Genomic DNA, 22209 nt, shown 5'->3' on the forward strand with positions numbered 1-22209 from the left:
TTTACAAACATATGTCTACATTCCGGGAACATGTTGAGACATGGGAAGGGCATATATACATATATATATATATACATACACAAATGTGCTTCTCCAGATCCAGAGTGTGTAAAGTGTTTTAATGGTGATTATCACGTTGCCCCTTGCCCTGCAAACTGCAACCTCCTGCCACTCGTCTGTAGCTCAGTTACCATGGTAATAGGGCTGTGTATTGACCTGGATTTTGTATTGCAAAATATTGCCATACTTTTACCTGTATTGCAATACATTACTAATTTACTTGGCTCACCATTTTGTATCCCAGCAACGATCAAGGGAAATAATTCGGTCACATGGTAGCGCAAGCGTGTGACACCTTTGTTATGCTCTTGCAATAGAGAGTTCCCCGAATGGGCTATTGCTGTGAGGAGCTTTTAGACGCGATGTGACACACTAATTGATAAAAAGATCATCAGAGGCAAGTTGTATCAGAAAGATACTATTTTCTATCTCCATATCGATTAGGAACACATAAATATACTTATTTATGTTGCACCAATGGTTTACAAACATATCGCAATACGTATTGATGAAGATTTGCTCAATGTACCAGTGTACCAGTAATACCGCACGCCCTTACATTATAACCTTGTGGGAGGTGTCAACTCGCATGTTGATGGGGAATTGTGGGAGGTGTCAACGCGCATGTTGACGGGGAATTGTGGGAGGTGTCAACGCGCATGTTGACGGGGAATTGTGGGAGGTGTCAACGCGCATGTTGACGGGGAATTGTGGGAGGTGTCAACGCGCATGTTGACGGGAAATTGTGGGAGGTGTCAACGCGCATGTTGACGGGGAATTGTGGGAGGTGTCAACGCGCATGTTGACGGGGAATTGTGGGAGGTGTCAACGCGCATGTTGACGGGGAATTATGGGAGGTGTCAACGCGCATGTTGACGGGGAATTATGGGAGGTGTCAACGCGCATGTTGAGGGGGAATTGTGGGAGGTGTCAACGCGCATGTTGACGGGGAATTGTGGGAGGTGTCAACGCACATGTTGACGGGGAATTATGGGAGGTGTCAGCGCGCATGTTGACAGGGAATTGTGGGAGGTGTCAACGCGCATGTTGACAGGGAATTGTGGGAGGTGTCAACGCGCATGTTGACGGGGAATTGTGGGAGGTGTCAACGCGCATGTTGACGGGGAATTGTGGGAGGTGTCAACGCGCATGTTGATGGGGAATTGTGGGAGGTGTCAACGCGCATGTTGACGGGTAATTGTGGGAGGTGTCAACGCGCATGTTGACGGGGAATTGTGGGAGGTGTCAACGTGCATGTTGATGGGGAATTGTGGGAGGTGTCAACGCGCATGTTGATGGGGAATTGTGGGAGGTGTCAACGCACATGTTGACGGGGAATTGGCTCTTGGGGAATCAAGGACAAAATCGACATCACTGCTCAGGAACGTTTTATGCACAACATGTAAACAATAAACAACAAATACAAATACACAATGAGCGGAATACCTGCTCTGACAACACAAACACAGCAATGATCGGACCTTCCAGCTCAGGCATACATGAGGTGAGTGGAGCGAGCTCCAGCTCAACCTCAGGACGTTTCCTACGAGCGGCACATCCTGCTTGAGGTCATCCCGACACCAGCACTCGGAATACCCAGCTGACTAACAGTGTAATGATAACACATATATAGCAATGAACAACAATGGACAGACAGAGAGACACTGATGCTGTTCTGGACATGGGACATATGGGCGTGATGAACCGACACAGCTCAGGGGATGATCAATTAAGGCAATAAATGTCATACTATAAATAACAGTAATTAACGGGAAGTGATATGGTAGCCCAGGTTGGCTGACAGTCAATGTACAATGAAATGTTGGTGAGAATTAAAAATGGGGATGAGCGCCTTTAAATAATGGCAATTTAGTTATGGAGACATATACATATCATGGCTACAGGATAATTATCCCCCTCCCAACAAAGTTGGTGGGGGATATAGAAACGGGCTCTGTCCGTCCGTCCGTCACGTTTTGTTTCCTCATAAACCATTCAATTTTTTTTCATGAAACTTTACAGGTCTGTCAAGTACATGCTGAACTGGTGCCTTTTGCTATTTAGAAATATTAGAAATATTTATTTTTACGTTTCCATGGCAACAAGATGGACTTTGGTTCCAAACTCTTCTTTTTTTTACAATTTCCATGACAAGTTCCACCTCGGTTAAAAAAGGTTAGGGTTTGTTTAGATTGAAGTATGTCATAGATTCGGCAACAGGGGCGGGCGGGGGATATAGCGGGGGATATTGGGCAGGGGATATAGCCACGTTAGTGGCAAACTCTGGTTCGCCTTTGGAATCAAATGTTCTTCAGACAATGGTTGTTCCAAATCAGTCGCTATGACAGAGGTATCACTGTCAAGTGAGACCAGGGCCCCGTTCCACAAAGCGATCTTTGCACTACGACGGTCGTATGTCTGTGTTAAAGTATGGGAGTTACGTTCCCCTTAGCGTTACCATAGCTTTGTAGAATGGACCCCACCTGAGAGGTTTTACCGTTGAATTGTAAAACAAGGGTTTTACAGTTGAATTGTAAGACAAGGGTTTTACAGTTGAATTGTAAGACAAGGGTTTTACAGTTGAATTGTAAGACAAGGGTTTTACAGTTGAATTGTATAAACAGCGTTTTACTCTGCATCTGATGTTGATTATTGATATGGTAAATGTATAAACTTGACATGAAAACTTCCTGACTTGAATGGAATCTGCACCTCACATATCCAGTGTTTAAAATACCCACCTTCCCAACAGTCCGTGACTATGTAGATCTATTTAGCTGACGGACAGTCAGTTTTCAAAGGTTGCACGCCCGGTGGTCAGGCTATTATTGTATTCCCTAAATTACCTAAGCATTCTAGATTTAATTCAATGTAAGAGCTACCGGTAAATTAACTGTAAATGTTAAACACATTATTGATGAAGTTACTAAGCTGATAATCTACAAGTTAGTAAACAGTTCTATTCTCATGTGTACTATTGTTTAGCCATTTGTTACTTGTGTAGTCTGGAGCATTCAGGACTGGCAACACTCTATCTTGTCTGGTAACTTTGCAAGTTGCAAGTCCGCTTGTCTGACTGAAACATGGGAACTTTAATACACTGACATATATCATGTTTTGTATTGTAACTCGTGTTTCCCCAGGGACCCACAGGGGCAGGTGATGAAGTAAAGCTTCACTGAGATCATGAGAACAGGTCCTATATATACAAAGCATCATTACTGAGAAGTGAATTAAAATGATAAAAAACCATCTCATTTTCACGTTCCCAGAGTGGAGATCAGTTGCATCTGGAGTGAACCATTTTACATCCACACTGACTGTTACTTGTCAGGTATTGCATGTAGATAGATTAAATCAGTGGTTTTGTTCAGGCATATTTTGGGTAGCTGTCCCAATAACGTTCAATCTTGCATAGTTTATTGTTTTTAATTGCTTAAATTTTCCAGTTTCATTAAAGCTTCCAATCTGTGCGACATGGGTCTAAACAACATGTTGTTCTCCTGTTCATCACACCGTCAACATTCTCGCACCTGTGGAGGCGTGTACACACATGTTCATGTTTGACACCCTGCATACCTCGTCAATAGTCATTTTACAGGATGCTGGTTATACAGGACAGTGATTATACAGGACACTGAATATTCAGGATACCAAATATTTAAAATAAAAAAAAAGAGTATTCAGGATACTGGTTATGCAGGACAGTGATCATACAGGATTCTGGTTATACAGGACACTGGTTATACAGAACATAAGTTATACAAGACATTGTTTATTCAGGACACTGAGTATTCAGGACACTTATGCAGGATACTGGTTATACAGGACACTGAGTATACCAGATACTGGTTGGTGATAAAGGACACTGACTGAGTAGTCCAGACACTGCTTTCACAGGACAGTAATTGCACAGGACACTGATTATTCAAGGCAGTAATTTTACAGATTCTTATTATATACAGTCAAGCCTCGTTAATCTGACATTCGGCTTTATCCGACAGTAATGATGGGAGCCGATTAAATCAGTGCTATTTAGACCCGTTAATCCGACAGTCTCGCACTCCGACTCCGACACACCTAATTTGCAACGAATTACCGAAATCACTCATTAATCAGTCCGTAACAGTTGTTTTGTGTTAAACTTTAGAGGTTGCATAATTAGAAAACATATTCCGCCAAAATGTAACATAACAATATGAATATTTGTTTTATACTTTTTCATTACGTGTTTGAATCGTTATCCGATTTTCCATCACAAACGTTGATATTACTTGATTTTGTTTATCCGACATACTTGTTAATCCGACACAATCATCTCCAATCATCGATGTCAGATTAACGGGACTTGACTGTATTTTGGTACTGACTGTCCGGACATGAACTATACAAGATCTTGATTCCATTATGACTTGTAGCAGTATCACTTGGGGCACATGTGGTTTTATGTGTCCCGCGATAGTTGTTATACCATGAGCCAAGGGCTACATCAAATGTATCTTGTGATCTGCCAATGTAAAACAATCAAACACATTCAACATTGATTGAAAACAGCTGTTCAATTGAGCTTAGGTTAACTTGTGCCATGTCATGTGACTTTCAATGACATGTGGAAAAAGCATGGTGGGGTATAAGGGATGTATTCTGCATCTCAGACATCCATGTGCAGCCTGTCTTGTTCATGGTGGGGTATAAGGGATGTATTCTGCATCTCAGACATCCATGTGAAGCCTGTCTTGTTCATGGTGGGGTATAAGGGATGTATTCTGCATCTCAGACATCCATGTGAAGCCTGTCTTGTTCATGGTGGGGTATAAGGGATGTATTCTGCATCTCAGACATCCATGTGAAGCCTGTCTTGTTCATAGTGGGGTATAAGGGATGTATTCTGCATCTCAGACATCCATGTGCAGCCTGTCTTGTTCATGGTAGGGTATAAGGGATGTATTCTGCATCTCAGACATCCATGTGCAGCCTGTCTTGTTCATGGCCAGGTATAAGGGATTTCAAAGTAGACACAATTTATGGATAACAACTTCTTTAATACTGTAAAAAGTGACGTTTTTGTATAGATCCTTATACTGCTGTCAAGCAAGACCGAATGAAGGACATTGTACTGATATATATAGTAGGTGGAGGATTAACAATCAACAGAGATCAAGGCTATTTCATCCCAACCGCCTACTATGAACTCATCAAGCAATAATCACTTATCCTGTTTAATTGGCTTCATATCCCATTGCCTTCCACCTATGTGTTCTCTGTCCATCGTGTGGGGACAGTATTGTCCTTCTGTTGTCAACACTTACTCATGTTATCCCACTCAGTATTATCCTTCTGTTGTCAACACTTACTCATGTTATCCCACTCAGTATTATCCTTCTGTTGTCAACACTTACTCATGTTATCCCACTCAGTATTATCCTTCTGTTGTCAACACTTACTCATGTTATCCCACTCAGTATTATCCTTCTGTTGTCAACACTTACTCATGTTATCCCACTCAGTATTATCCTTCTGTTGTCAACACTTACTCATGTTATCCCACTCAGTATTATCCTTCTGTTGTCAACACTTACTCATGTTATCCCACTCAGTATTATCCTTCTGTTGTCAACACTTACTCATGTTATCCCACTCAGTATTATCCTTCTGTTGTCAACACTTACTCATGTTATCCCACTCATGTATGCAAGTGTTATTGTTAATCCTCTGCTGTTAATCCTCCACCTGCGATATATATTCTGTACAATGTACTAGTTGTACGTGGTACTGATGGTACAGGGTACTTATCATACAAGGCACTGGTTAAACTGTACTAGTTGTACATGGTACTGATGGTACAGGGTACTTCTCATACAAGGCATTGGTTAAACTGTACTAGTTGTACATGGTACTGATGGTACAGGGTACTTAACCTACAAGGCACAGGTTAAACTGTACTAGTGGTACATGGTACTGATGGTACAGGGTACTTATCATACAAGGCACTGGTTAAACTGTACTAGTTGTACATGGTACTGATGGTACAGGGTACTTATCATACAAGGCACTGGTTAAACTGTACTAGTTGTACATAGTACTGATGGTACAGGGTACTTATCATACAAGACACTGGTTAAACTGTATTAGTTGTACGTGGTACCGTTGGTACAGGGTACTTATCATACAAGGCACTGGTTAAACTGTACTAGTTGTATGTGGTACTGATGGTACAGGGTACTTATCATACAAGGCACTGGTTAAACTGTACTAGTTGTACGTGGTACTGATGGTACATGGTACTTATCATACAATGCACTGGTTAAACTGTACTAGTTGTATGTGGTACTGATGGTACAGGGTACTTATCATGCAAGGCACTGGTTAAACTGTACTAGTGGTACGTGGTACCGATGGTACAGGGTACTTATCATACAAGGCACTGGTTAAACTGTACTAGTTGTATGTGGTACTGGTGGTACAGGGTACTTATCATACAAGGCACTGGTTAAACTGTACTAGTTGTACATAGTACTGATGGTACAGGGTACTTATCATACAAGGCACTTGTTAAACTGTACTAGTTGTACGTGGTACTGATGGTACAGGGTACTTATCATACAAGGCACTGGTTAAACTATATTAGTTGTACATGGTACTGATGGTACAGGGTACTTATCATACAAGGCACTGGTTAAACTGTACTAGTTGTACATAGTACTGATGGTACAGGGTACTTATCATACAAGACACTGGTTAAACTGTACTAGTGGTACGTGGTACCGATGGTACAGGGTACTTATCATACAAGGCACTTGTTAAACTGTACTAGTTGTACGTGGTACTGATTGTACAAGGTGTTGATGATACAACGCAAGGCAGGATTCCCCAGTAAGCCTCTTCAGCGTTACAGCTTTGTATTGAATGTCTCCGGTTCCTGACTGCTGTCACATTCTCTACACTTCTCACATGGACTGTGTGTGCTGCCACAGTCTGCCACAAATGAAGTATTACTTTTGGAAGGTAATGGAGTCTGCAAAGCAATGACAGTTTCAACATCACCTTTTTTCCCTGATTGGGTGGAATGTCCAGCCATTTCTGAACGATGAGTTGGACCTTCATCTAGAACCTTGTCGGCAGCTTTCTTGGACATGTGTTTGACCTCAGTGTGACCTTCAGTGATGACAATATCTTCCAGTCCCTCGAGATGTTCATAAGCTTTCATCATGTGGTGGTCTTTGTACAGGATGTAAGCCATGGCTGCAACACATGGAATCAGGAACACAGACCCGGCCAGGATTCCAACCAGCATCTGCACCAAGTTGGAGTCTTCCGTCTCACACGCCTTCTTGATGGTAAAAGTAGCATTCAGTAGGACGTGGACACAGACAGTATAGGAGCCCATGACCTTCATGTCTCTCATCACATAGTTGCTGCTGTTGGGGTGCAGCATGGGTGATTCAAATTTTGTAGCATCTTTGGTCAAGTATGTCACAAGGAGTCCGTGGATTTCAACCTTGGATTTCAATCTCCAGGTGACGGTGATGCTGTCATCTTGAGCCTGGACTGAAATACTCAGGCTGATGGTGTCTGGATTGATGAGACTGGTTGGTTTCAGGTGGCAGTGCTGCAAGTGCTTCGTCATGTTGCCGCACGCCGTGACCGCCGACACTTGCTGAAGCTGACGCCTGGAATCAAAGCATCTCCAGTTTGGTAGTGTGTAGTTGGCTGCAGTGTATTTGCGGGTTCCGGTCTGCCGGCTGTAGAGCCAGGAGAGGTGGCAGCCGCAGGTCAGGTTGTTGTGGGCGAGTCCCAGGAACTGAAGGTCCATGTACAGTGCAAACTTGCAGTCGGGAAGAGTCTGCAGGCTGCAGTTGCTCAGATCCAGGGAGATGATGTGAGGGGGATACTGAGTCTGGGTGATGTCGCCAAGTGATGGATTATCAGACAGGTCCAGAAAGCGCAGATTTTGTAAACTTGCAAATGCAGTTGGTGATATGTGTGATATCCTGTTCTGCCCGAGTGACAATCTGTGAATGCTCTCCTCAAGACCATCAAAAGTTCCTTTTGGAATTGCTTCAATTTTGTTTTTGGCCAGGTTGAGATTTAGCAAGTTTTGAAGCTTCTTAAAGATCCCTCCTTCAATGGTTTTAAGTTCATTCTCCTCAAGACTGATTTCTGTCAATGCCCAAGCACCATAGAAACTATTGGCAGTGAGTTTTACCAGCTGGTTGTTGCCCAAGTACAGTTCGTCCAGGTACTGAAGCTCACTGAATGTGTCCGGACCAATCTCCTGCAGTTGGTTTCCTTCAAGGATCAGATATTTGATGTGGGAGCCAATGATCTTAGGCAAGCTGGAAATATTGTTATAGGACAGGTTGAGACTGCCTGCTGCCTTCCATATTGTGTCTGGCACGTGGGTGATTCGGTTGTGGTCCAGTCTCAGCATGTCCAGCTGGAGGGTGTGGTTCTCGGACACGTGGAAGCTGCTGATGCGGTTGTTGGACATGTCCAGTGTTCGGACCGTGGACTTCTCATTGAGAGCGTGGGAGTCCAGGGTGGTGAGCAGGTTGTGGGACAGGGTCAGGACTGTGATGTTCTTGGTGGTGAGGAAGGCTGGAAATAGTTCAAACTGGTTATGCTGAAGATCCACTTCATCAACACTGAGAATAGAGTCCAAGAGATTGTCTGGCAACTCAGTGAGGTTGTTGTAGGATAAGTCCAGAAACTGCAGATTGACTTTGGTGGTGTTGGATGTGATGATCGGTTTCGAGGTGTCAAATGAATGACACAGGATTTTGATGACGGAGGCCTCCGATCTGCATGTACATCCCCCCTGGGTGAGGAACGAGCAGCCTTGACTGTCTGGAGGCAACAGAAGCAGCATTGACCCGAGGACGAGGATGTCGACAACTCTCATTCTGAAACAGACAACAACGGATGTAGAGCAAACTCACTCACTCACTCACTCACTCACTCACTCACTCACTCACTCACTCACTCACTCACTCACTCACTCACTCACTCACTCCAAGACCACACTCAACACACATGCACCTGATCATCGCTTGATCTTGTTTGTGTTTCACCCTGTGACAACGTATGTTGACTTAACACATTTTAGTAACTATGTCTCAAAATCAATCCATCATTAGGCATATATAATAGATAATAAATATGATTATGAATGGTGCAGTATATTATTCAAAATAGTACAAAAGCCGATACTCCTATGAAGGTAAGGGGCGGTTGGGTAGCCTAGTGGTTAAAGTGTTCGCTAGTGACATTGAACACTTAGGTTCAATGCCCCACATGGGTACAATGTGTGAAGCCCATTTCTGGTGTCCCCTGCCGTGATATTGCTGGAATATTGCTAAAAGCGGCATAAAACAATACTCACTCACTCCTTTGTAGCAGACAGTGTTCTCTGAGAATCCAATTGTGTTTGTAATTATAATTGTTTGTCCTCCAGTGTCACGTGACAAAGTGAATGGTTTTTCCTGCCAGACCACGCAGACTGATGAATGAGCCGTTATAGACACCTGTCAGAATGGGGAGGTCACACTGTGCTATTTATAGGCATGTGCATGTGCTGCTCAATCAATGTGAGCCACCAGGAGATAAGGGACTTTAGGTGTGAAAAACACAATACTACAATTCAGAAGCTTAAATTCATATCTATTGTAGAGATACATGACATCACACATGTCGATCTTCACTAAAGTAAGTTGACGTCAATCGTCTTTATTACGCCATAACACATTTGTATGCTACCACCCATAAGGTCCTGGTGGGTCACATATATCAAAAGAGAAGTATTTCCATATGATTGTACTTGTGCCATGACACAGCAGTATGCATACAAGTCCACTGACATTGATCGTGGTTGTCAGACTGGTGCCTTGTCTGATTGTGTCCTCGTACTCTGGCATACACTTCATTACTGACAGACCACAGTGCAAGAATACTGGAGACTACGGCATGAAGCAACATCGCCCTAAAATGACATTTTTTACACCTGGTAATGTGAACACTACTTTACACACTTATTAACCCCAGACAAACAATCTCCAATAAAAGTGTTCCAAGTATTCCAGTCAATGGAAAACTTACCATGAGTAGTATATATAGTTTTACTGGATACCTGGAGGACTGTTGCCATCATGGTAGAATGGAGATAAACCTACTGTGTTTTGAAATTTGATATCTCCCAATGTAGAGAAGATATCTGTTATTTATACATTTGAAACCTCACACTCAAGCGCTTGGTTTCAAATTAAAATAGGAGGTATCTTCTCAACAGTGGGACAACATCAAATTACAAAACACATTTTTTTGCTCCTTATTAGAGACCTTGGCCCACTTGCACAAAGCAATCTTAGCACTACAACTATTCTAAGCCTATGTTAAAATATCCCAGTTACGATCATCTTAGCGCTAAGATCACCTTGTGCAAGTGGGCCCTGGCTTGTATTAGGGACCCAGCGTCTGATAGAGGAAATATTCATACGGTAGACTGTTCTTATCGGTTATCAACAGCCTTTTTAAATGGATTGATGTCTAGCCTATCTATGTGTTCATACACACGTTGTTGGTTTTTTGGTGAAAAGGCTTAATATGTTTGAAAGAGGTTTCTGTTGCAAAAAGGAAACCTCTTTTAAATCAATCAGAATCAAACATTCTTCAATGTCATGTTAGAATTTCCTGTAGATTTATTGAAATCAATCAGAAGTTATAAACCAACATGAAAACATTTGAATTGATAGTTCACTGAACATCATGTATGTCAATGTCTGCCCTGTGTGGCCAGGTGTACATGGAGGTGTGTCAATGTCTGCCCTGTGTGGCTAGGTATACATGGAGGTGTATCACTGTGTGTCCTTAAAAGCCAGGTGTACATGGAGGTGTGTCAGTGTCTGCCCTGTGTGGCCAGGTGTACATGGAGGTGTATCAATGTCTGTCCTTATAGGCCAGGTGTACATGGTGGTGTATCAATGTCTTCCCTGTGTGGCCAGGTGTACATGGAGGTGTATCACTGTCTTCCCTGTGTGGCCAGGTGTACATGGAGGTGTGTCAATGTCTGTCCTTATAGGCCAGGTGTACATGGAGGTGTATCAATGTCTGTCCTGTGTGGCCAGGTGTACATTGAGGTGTATCAATGTCTGTCCTGTGTGGCCAGGTGTACATGGAGGTGTGTCAATGTCTGTCCTGTGTGGCCAGGTGTACATTGAGGTGTATCAATGTCTGTCCTGTGTGGCCAGGTGTACATTGAAGTGTATCAATGTCTGTCCTGTGTGGCCAGGTGTACATGGAGGTGTGTAAATGTCTGTCCTGTGTGGCCAGGTGTACATGGAGGTGTGTAAATGTCTGTCCTGTGTGGCCAGGTGTACATTGAGGTGTATCAATGTCTGTCCTGTGTGGCCAGGTGTACATGGAGGTGTATCACTGTCTTCCCTGTGTGGCCAGGTGTACATGGAGGTGTGTCAATGTCTGTCCTGTGTGGCCAGGTGTACATAGAGGTGTGTCACTGTCTTCCCTGTGTGGCCAGGTGTACATTGAGGTGTGTCAATGTCTGTCCTGTGTGGCCAGGTGTACAAAGAGGTGTGTCACTGTCTGTCCTGTGTGGCCAGGTGTACATGGAGGTGTATCAATGTCTGTCCTGTGTGGCCAGGTGTACATGGAGGTGTATCACTGTCTTCCCTGTGTGGCCAGGTGTACATGGAGGTGTGTCAATGTCTGTCCTGTGTGGCCAGGTGTACATAGAGGTGTGTCACTGTCTTCCCTGTGTGGCCAGGTGTACATTGAGGTGTGTCAATGTCTGTCCTGTGTGGCCAGGTGTACAAAGAGGTGTGTCACTGTCTGTCCTGTGTGGCCAGGTGTACATGGAGGTGTATCAATGTCTGTCCTGTGTGGCCAGGTGTACATGGAGGTGTATCACTGTCTTCCCTGTGTGGCCAGGTGTACATGGAGGTGTGTCACTGTCTGTCCTGTGTGGCCAGGTGTACATGGAGGTGTGTCACTGTCTGTCCTGTGTGGCCAGGTGTACATGGAGGTGTGTCACTGTCTGTCCTGTGTGGCCAGGTGTACATGGAGGTGTATCACTGTCTTCCCTGTGTGGCCAGGTGTACATGGAGGTGTATCACTGTCTTCCCTGTGTGGCCAGGTGTACATGGAGGTGTGTCACTGTCTGTCCTTATAGGCCAGGTGTACATGGAGGTGTATCACTGTCTTCCCTGTGTGGCCAGGTGTACATTGAGGTGTATCACTGTCTTCCCTGTGTGGCCAGGTGTACATGGAGGTGTGTCAATGTCTGTCCTTATAGGCCAGGTGTACATGGAGGTGTATCACTGTCTTCCCTGTGTGGCCAGGTGTACATGGAGGTGTGTCACTGTCTGTCCTGTGTGGCCAGGTGTACATGGAGGTGTATCACTGTCTTCCCTGTGTGGCCAGGTGTACATGGAGGTGTGTCAATGTCTGTCCTGTGTGGCCAGGTGTACATGGAGGTGTGTCACTGTCTTCCCTGTGTGGCCAGGTGTACATGGAGGTGTGTAAATGTCTGTCCTGTGTGGCCAGGTGTACATGGAGGTGTATCAATGTCTGTCCTGTGTGGCCAGGTGTACATGGAGGTGTGTCACTGTCTGTCCTGTGTGGCCAGGTGTACATGGAGGTGTGTCAATGTCTGTCCTGTGTGGCCAGGTGTACATGGAGGTGTATCAATGTCTGTCCTGTGTGGCCAGGTGTACATGGAGGTGTGTCACTGTCTTCCCTGTGTGGCCAGGTGTACATGGAGGTGTGTAAATGTCTGTCCTGTGTGGCCAGGTGTACATGGAGGTGTGTCACTGTCTGTCCTGTGTGGCCAGGTGTAGATGGAGGTGTACCACTGTCTTCCCTGTGTGGCCAGGTGTACATGGAGGTGTGTCAATGTCTGTCCTGTGTGGCCAGGTGTACATGGAGGTGTGTCACTGTCTGTCCTTATAGGCCAGGTGTACATGGAGGTGTATCAATGTCTGTCCTGTGTGGCCAGGTGTACATGGAGGTGTGTCACTGTCTGTCCTTATAGGCCAGGTGTACATGGAGGTGTGTCACTATCTGTCCTGTGTGGCCAGGTGTACATGGAGGTGTATCACTGTCTTCCCTGTGTGGCCAGGTGTACATGGAGGTGTGTCAATGTCTGTCCTGTGTGGCCAGGTGTACATGGAGGTGTGTCACTGTCTGTCCTGTGTGGCCAGGTGTACATGGAGGTGTATCAATGTCTGTCCTGTGTGGCCAGGTGTACATGGAGGTGTGTCACTGTCTGTCCTTATAGGCCAGGTGTACATGGAGGTGTGTCAATATCTGCCCTGTGTGGCCAGGTGTACATGGAGGTGTATCAATGTCTGTCCTTATAGGCCAGGTGTACATGGAGGTGTATCACTGTGTGTCCTTATAGGCCAGGTGTACATGGAGGTGTGTCAATGTCTGTCCTGTGTGGCCAGGTGTACATGGAGGTGTATCACTGTCTGTCCTGTGTGGCCAGGTGTACATAGAGGTGTGTCACTGTCTGTCCTGTGTGGCCAGGTGTACATAGAGGTGTGTCACTGTCTTACCTGTGTGGCCAGGTGTACATGGAGGTGTATCAATGTCTGTCCTGTGTGGCCAGGTGTACATGGAGGTGTATCACTGTCTTCCCTGTGTGGCCAGGTGTACATGGAGGTGTGTCAATGTCTGTCCTGTGTGGCCAGGTGTACATGGAGGTGTATCACTGTCTGTCCTGTGTGGCCAGGTGTACATGGAGGTGTATCAATGTCTGTCCTCTGTGACCAGGTGTACATGGAGGTGTGTCACTGTCTGTCCTTATAGGCCAGGTGTACATGGAGGTGTGTCACTGTCTGTCCTTATAGGCCAGGTGTACATGGAGGTGTGTCACTGTCTGTCCTGTGTGGCCAGGTGTACATGGAGGTGTATCACTGTCTGTCCTGTGTGGCCAGGTGTACATGGAGGTGTGTCACTGTCTGTCCTGTGTGGCCAGGTGTACATAGAGGTGTGTCACTGTCTTCCCTGTGTGGCCAGGTGTACATGGAGGTGTATCAATGTCTGTCCTGTGTGGCCAGGTGTACATGGAGGTGTGTCACTGTCTGTCCTTATAGGCCAGGTGTACATAGAGGTGTGTCACTGTCTGCCCTGTGTGGCCAGGTGTACATGGAGGTGTATCAATGTCTGTCCTGTGTGGCCAGGTGTACATGGAGGTGTGTCACTGTCTGTCCTTATAGGCCAGGTGTACATGGAGGTGTGTCAATGTCTGTCCTTATAGGCCAGGTGTACATGGAGGTGTGTCAATGTCTGTCCTTATAGGCCAGGTGTACATGGAGGTGTATCAATGTCTGTCCTGTGTGGCCAGGTGTACATGGAGGTGTATCACTGTCTGTCCTGTGTGGCCAGGTGTACATGGAGGTGTATCAATGTCTGTCCTGTGTGGCTAGGTGTACATGGAGGTGTATCACTGTCTTCCCTGTGTGGCCAGGTGTACATGGAGGTGTGTCACTGTCTGTCCTTATAGGCCAGGTGTACATGGAGGTGTATCAATGTCTGTCCTGTGTGGCCAGGTGTACATGGAGGTGTATCACTGCAGTGTAAATGGTAAGACTGCAGTGTGCATTCCTACAGCGCCACACACACCACCGCCAGTGCACATGCAAACTACAAATGTTACAACAGCATTCTAACAACTTTAACCATGTCTGAAATGAAGTGCAGTTATCATGCCTTACTTTGCCGTGGAGCCTGACAGCGCCGGTGTGCCGGGATGAGGGAGTCGCTCACAGTGATGAGTGCATAGGCTCACCACCAGTGCTGGCAACAGTGATACAACTAAAGATGAATTAACCCTTTAAAGGACTACTTCGTTCAGAAAATGATCCAAGTTCTCCAAACACTACGTTCTGTGTCTGTTAACCCCCAATTTATGATGAATATCAATCTGATAGTGATTGCCGTAACAACACAGAGATTACATCTCACTACAGGGCATTAGCTATTGTTGAGAGACTTAAACACTCAAGAGACTAAAGTCTCCCTCTGGCATGGGTCATGACTGCAATCTGGTCCTTTTCCTTGCCCAGTAGGACTGTTTACTGCCCAAGGGAGATGGTATTCCTTATCACACATACCAGTGATGTCTGACTGACTGACTGATATAGAAGATTTAACGTGCGCTTTCCGACTGCAGCGTATTTCGCACACGGGCCTGGCCCGACCATTTAGTGTATTCCGAGAAGGGTGAAAGTGGTGTGTGCAACACAAGAGGGGGCTTTTAGGGGTTGCTTATATCGATTTTTTGAAATTTTAAAATTTGGAATAAATGCCGAGGTGGGTGGAGGAGGGAACTAAGGGAGCCGGGTGAGGTGGGTGTATGTATGTTTATTGGATTTTGGATTGGTAGATTAATTAGTTTTTAGATGCGCTTGATTAGGCCTGTTTTGATTAGGAATACGCCTAGGGCCTTGAAGTTTTCTAGTTTATTTTGAGGGTTTAGTATTTCATCTAGAGTAGGAACCTTATTTAGATTGAGGTTGGTTTGTAGTGTGGTTCTGTGTGTTTGGTAGTGGGTGCAGTGGATGAGTGCGTGTTCTGTGGTTTCGGGTTGTTTTCAGTGGGGGCAGTTGCCTGTGGTGTGTCTTTTAAGTTGTTTTAGGTGGTTATGTAGGTTCGTGTATCCTGTTTGGAGTTTTGTAATTAATCTGTCAATTTTTTTAGAGGGGTGTAGGATTTTAGGTTTGGCTAGTGGTTTTCTGAGCACTTTTTGGATTTGGCTATTTGAGTTTTGATATTGATTATGCCATTTTTTGGTTATTTTTTGTTTGTTTACACTTTTAATTTCTGATTTTGAGATGGGTAGGTTTAGGCTTATTTCTGGTATTTTGAGAGATAATTTAGCTGCTTTATCGGCGCTTTCGTTGCCGTAAATCCCTACGTGGGCGGGGATCCACAAGAAGGTTATTTGTTTGCCTGCTTTTGTTAGGTCGTTGGAGCTTTTAAGTATTTGGTTTATTAATTTAGGTCGTTTTTTGGTATTTTTGTTTTGGAGGGCTTGTAGCCCACTAAGCGAGTCAGTGAGAATTAGGATTTTTTTGTTGTTTTTTGATTGTTGGTTATGCAGGGCTGAGGCCATGCACCAGTGATGTAATGAAGCCTACTTATTGTATGTATTACCTGGGGTGATTTGTGATGTGGTCGAAATACTGAGACAGCAGCTAGGTTTCTCACATGTGTTTCTTTCCTTAGAGTTGAAGCACCTTGAGACAGTGCTGTCCTACACAACACTCACTGCAGCACCAAGCTAACGCATCTCCTCAAGTGGAATATTACCCCATAGCATCCAGTCAACCAAATATTTTTTGAGCTGGATAATGTGTTTGCAAGTGGGTATATTATGACAATAATGCCTTTGTATGGCCAAATTAACACCATGAAATAAGCTCAATAAATTAGTCTTTGATGTAGATTAAGAAAGTACTTTGCCAATAATATAAATAAAGTACAAAAAACAATTTTCCATTTTCTATACAGTGAGTAAGGCTCTGTTTATAAATACTTTAGAAATATCGTTAATTTCTGGAGCACAAACTGCCATTCCGAGGTGGATTTGTCCTGTTGTTTAGGAGCAGAAGAGTTAAGGCTTATTGAGTGTGTGTCTCCATCTATGGCATGACACTGTGACTGGAGGGACGACACTGACAGCCAACACAGGCCTCATTTACTTTAGTTTTGTATGTTGGGTGACAATCGGCAGGTCACAACTTGACCTGTGTGTCGCAGAAGAAACACTTGTTTTCCTGAAGGTGTATCACTTTGGCTTGTAGTTGGTGATCAGTTTGTTTCCGGCAGCCGTGACATTCTGGGGGGTGGCCTGGTGTACTCACCTCACCATGGAGGGCTGTTGTTTACTTTAAACAGATTGCACGAAGGAAAATATTCAGGTTATACACTCTAACATTATCTCCCAGATATTTAACATAAATAAATTGATTCAATGGCGCATGTTTAAGAGTAAGGATAGTGTGTGATGTGTAGTTACAGATATATAACAGTGTGAGATGTGTAGTTACAGCTATATATTACAGTGTCTGATGTGTAGTTACAGCTATATAACAGTGTGAGATGTGTAGTTACAGCTATATAACAGTGTGAGATGTGTAGTTACAGCTATATATAAAAATGTGAGATGTGTAGTAACAGCTATATATAACAGTGTGAGATGTGTAGTAACAGCTATATATAACAGTGTGAGATGTGTAGTTACAGCTATATATAACAGTGTGAGATGTGTAGTTACAGCTATATAACAGTGTCTGATGTGTAGTTACAGCTATATAACAGTGTGAGATGTGTAGTAATAGCTATATAACAGTGTCTGATGTGTAGTAACAGAGATAACAGAAAATATAGTTACTGTGAACCTACAGAAACCCATGCTTGCTGTAACAGTAGACTATGTCTGTCTTAAGAGGTGACTAATGGGATCAGATGGTCAGACTCTCTGCCTTGATTTGATGCATGTCATTGTTTCCCAATTGCATGAATCGATGCTTATGATATCAATCACTGGATTGCCTGGTCTAGACTCCATTATTTACAGACTGCCATCATATAGCTGGAATATTGCTGAGTGTGGTGTTAAACAACAAACAAACATGGAGGTGTGTCGGACATTGAATGTGCAACCATGCCACGTCAAGTAGCAGTGTATTCAAAGCGCAGTTTCCGGAGTAGTTTTGTACAGGTTTGTTTTGTTGACCTATTTATCGGACTTGTGTCACTAATGCCTGCACTTATCAGTCCCCCTGCCCTGGTGGGGTGCCTCTGTCACCACGGAGATAGTGGATGTTGTTGCATCACATGACCTCTTGACTCCATTTAATTTCACAACAGGATTGTGCCAATGTTTGAAGCCTGTGTGTTTTACAGATTTCTCTGGCCCCTATGCACTGCCTAGGGCTCAGGCACTATATGGCTTGTCAAAAGAAGTGATTATACCTGCTTGACATTGTCCCTTTGTATGCTCTGAGGATATTGCTGTTTGTGATACCCTCTACACACAGGTAGATACCCTCTACACACAGGTAGATACCCTCCATACACAGGTAGATACCCTCTACACACAGGTAGATACTCTCTATACACAGGTAGATACTCTCTATACACAGGTATATACCCTCTATACACAGGTATATACCCTCTATACACAGGTATATACTCTCTATACACAGGTAGATACCCTCTATACACAGGTAGATACCCTCTACACACAGGTAGATACCCTCCATACACAGGTAGATACCCTCTACACACAGGTAGATACTCTCTATACACAGGTAGATACTCTCTATACACAGGTAGATACCCTCTACACACAGGTATATACCCTCTATACACAGGTAGATACTCTCTATACACAGGTAGATACTCTCTATACACAGGTAGATACTCTCTATACACAGGTAGATACCCTCTACACACAGGTAGATACTCTCTATACACAGGTAGATACTCTCTATACACAGGTAGATACCCTCTACACACCGGTAGATACCCTCTATACACAGGTATATACCCTCTATACACAGGTATATACCCTCTATTCACAGGTACATACTCTCTATACACAGGTATATACCCTCTATACACAGGTAGATACTCTCTATACACAGGTATATACTCTCTATACACAGGTAGATACCCTCTACACACAGGTAGATACTCTCTATACACAGGTAGATACTCTCTACACACAGATACTCTCTACACACAGGTAGATACCCTCTACACACAGGTAGATACCCTCTATACACAGGTAGATAACCTCTACACACAGGTAGATACCCTCCATACACAGGTAGGTACCCTCTATACACAGGTAGATACTCTCTATACACAGGTAGATACTCTCTATACACAGGTAGATACTCTCTATACACAGGTATATACTCTCTATACACAGGTAGATACCCTCTACACACAGGTAGATACCCTCTATACACAGGTAGATACTCTCTATACACAGGTGTATACCCTCTATACACAGGTACATACTCTCTATACACAGGTAGATACTCTCTATACACAGGTATATACCCTCTATACACAGGTATATACTCCCTATACACAGGGATATACTCTCCATACACAGGTAGGTACCCTCTATACACAGGTATATACCCTCTATACACAGGTATATACTCTCTATACACAGGTATATACTCTCTATACACAGGTATATACTCTCCATACACAGGTAGGTACCCTCTACACACAGGTAGATACTCTCTATACACAGGTATATACTCTCTATACACAGGTATATACTCTCTATACACAGGTATATACTCTCTATACACAGGGATATACTCTCCATACACAGGTAGATACTCTCTATACACAGGTAGATACCCTCTACACACAGGTAGATACTCTCTACACACAGGTAGATACTCTCTACACACAGGTAGATACTCTCTATACACAGGTAGATACCCTCTATACACAGGTAGATACTCTCTACACACAGGTAGATACTCTCTATACACAGGTAGATACCCTCTACACACAGGTAGATACTCTCTATACACAGGTATATACCCTCTATACACAGGTACATACTCTCTATACACAGGTAGATACTCTCTATACACAGGTATATACCCTCTATACACAGGTATATACCCTCTATACACAGGGATATACTCTCCATACACAGGTAGGTACCCTCTATACACAGGTATATACCCTCTATACACAGGTATATACCCTCAATACACAGGTATATACTCTCTATACACAGGTATATACTCTCCATACACAGGTAGGTACCCTCTATGCACAGGTATATACTCTCTATACACAGGTATATACCCTCTATACACAGGTAGATACTCTATATACACATGTAGATACTCTCTATACACACGTAGGGACCCTCTATACATAGGTAGATACCCTCTATACACAGGTAGATATACACAGGTAGACACTCTCTATACACAGGTATATACCTTATATACACTGGTAGATATACACAGGTAGATACCCTCTATACACAGGTAGATATACACAGGTAGATACCTCCCATACACAGGTAGATATACACAGGTAGATACCCTCTATACACTGGTAGATATACACAGGTAGATACCCTTTATACACAGGTAGACACTCTCTATACACAGGTAGATACCCTCAATACACAGGTAGATATACACAGGTAGACACTCTCTATACACAGGTTGATACCCTCTATACACTGGTAGATATACACAGGTAGATACCCTCTATACACAGGTAGATATACACAGGTAGATACCTCCCATACACAGGTAGATATACACAGGTAGATACCCTCTATACACTGGTAGATATACACAGGTAGATACCCTTTATACACTGGTAGATATGCACAGGTAGATACCCTCTATACACTGGTAGATATACACAGGTAGATACCTCTCATACACAGGTAGATATACACAGGTAGATACCCTCTATACACAGGTAGATATACACAGGTAGATACCTCTCATACACAGGTAGATATACACAGGTAGATACCTCTCATACACAGGTAGATATACACAGGTAGATACCCTCTATACACAGGTAGATATACACAGGTAGATACCCTCTATACACAGGTAGATACCCTCAATACACAGGTAGATAATCACAGGTATATACCCTCTATACACAGGTAGATATACACAGGTAGATACCTCTCATACACAGGTAGATATACACAGATAGATACCCTCTATACACTGGTAGATATACACAGGTAGATACCCTCAATACACAGGTAGATACCCTCTATACACAGGTAGATATACACAGGTAGATACCTCCCATACACAGGTAGATATACACAGGTAGATACCCTCTATTCACTGGTAGATATACACAGGTAGATACCCTCAATACACTGGTAGATATACACAGGTAGATACCCTCTATACACTGGTAGATATACACAGGTAGATACTCTCTATACACAGGTAGATACCTCTCATACACAGGTAGATATACACAGGTAGATACCTCTCATACACAGGTAGATATACACAGATAGATACCCTCTATACACTGGTAGATATACACAGGTAGATACCCTAAATACACAGGTAGATACCCTCTATACACAGGTAGATATACACAGGTAGATACCTCTCATACACAGGTAGATATACACAGGTAGATACCCTCTATACACTGGTAGATATACACAGGTAGATACCCTCAATACACAGGTAGATACCCTCTATACACAGGTAGATGTACACAGGTAGATACCTCCCATACACAGGTAGATATACACAGGTAGATACCCTCTTTACACTGGTAAGTATACACAGGTAGATACCCTCTATACACAGGTAGATATACACAGGTAGATACCCTCTATACACAGGTAGATATACACAGATAGATACCCTCTATACACAGATAGATATACACAGGTAGATACCCTCTATACACAGGTAGATATACACAGGTAGATACCTCCCATACACAGGTAGATACACACAGGTAGATACCCTCTATACACTGGTAGATATACACAGGTAGATAACCTCTATACACAGGTAGATATACACAGGTAGATACCCTCTATACACAGGTAGATATACACAGGTAGATACCCTCAATACACAGGTAGATGTCCCTTGGTACATGTATTGAGGTGGTGTCTACCATCAATCATCTATTATGACTAACACAGATACACAAGCCCTTGTTATGTTGGGTAAACTTGTAGAGTTATTGTATTATTGTCTTGCATATATATACCTTGTCATATATATAAGCCATCATTTCAAAAGTAATTGGATAATGGTGATTTGTTTTTTCCACCCTGCTGTCTGGAGCTGTTTACAATGACAGAGTTAGTAGTTGTTAACATGATTACAGCAGTTTACAAACAATATGATCAGGAACTGAACTGACCATCACCACTTAAGTGGCTGTGTGTTTAACCTAGGCAGGCTGACTTACCTGGAGATAAGCTGAAGTGTGAACTGCAGGCTAACACTGGAGATAGCCGGAGAAGAAGTTAGGGGTGGTGTGGAGAGTTAGGTGTGGTGTGGAGAGTTAGGGGTGGTGTGGAGAGTTAGGGGTGGTGTGGAGAGTTAGGGGTGGTGTGGA

At 43.6% G+C, this 22209-nt stretch overlaps 2 protein-coding genes across 3 annotated transcripts in view; one reads left to right on the forward strand and one right to left on the reverse strand.

Annotated features, from left to right (window-relative positions):
• LOC124119796 (pre-mRNA-splicing factor ATP-dependent RNA helicase PRP16-like) overlaps positions 1 to 22209 on the forward strand; it is a 110989-nt gene that overhangs the window by 52486 nt on the left and 36294 nt on the right. The gene's annotated exons all lie outside the window — the stretch shown is intronic.
• Positions 5631 to 22160, reverse strand: LOC124119792 (leucine-rich repeats and immunoglobulin-like domains protein 2). Of its 2 annotated transcripts, none has more exons than XM_046482434.2 (2): positions 22060 to 22160; positions 5631 to 8963 (listed from the first exon to the last, which is right to left on the reverse strand). In XM_046482434.2, exon 2 carries the CDS (start codon positions 8960 to 8962, stop codon positions 6950 to 6952), a length of 2013 nt encoding a protein of 670 aa, XP_046338390.2. In that variant the 5' UTR covers position 8963; positions 22060 to 22160; the 3' UTR covers positions 5631 to 6949. The 2 variants fall into 2 exon arrangements, with proteins under 2 accessions (XP_046338390.2, XP_048244685.1); XM_048388728.1 differs by lacking the exon at positions 22060 to 22160 and adding an exon at positions 14790 to 15105.

Source organism: Haliotis rufescens, unplaced genomic scaffold (genome assembly GCF_023055435.1).
Source record: "Haliotis rufescens isolate VD_foot unplaced genomic scaffold, xgHalRufe1.0.p SCAF_78, whole genome shotgun sequence".
Taxonomy (NCBI): Eukaryota; Metazoa; Mollusca; class Gastropoda; order Lepetellida; family Haliotidae; genus Haliotis; species Haliotis rufescens.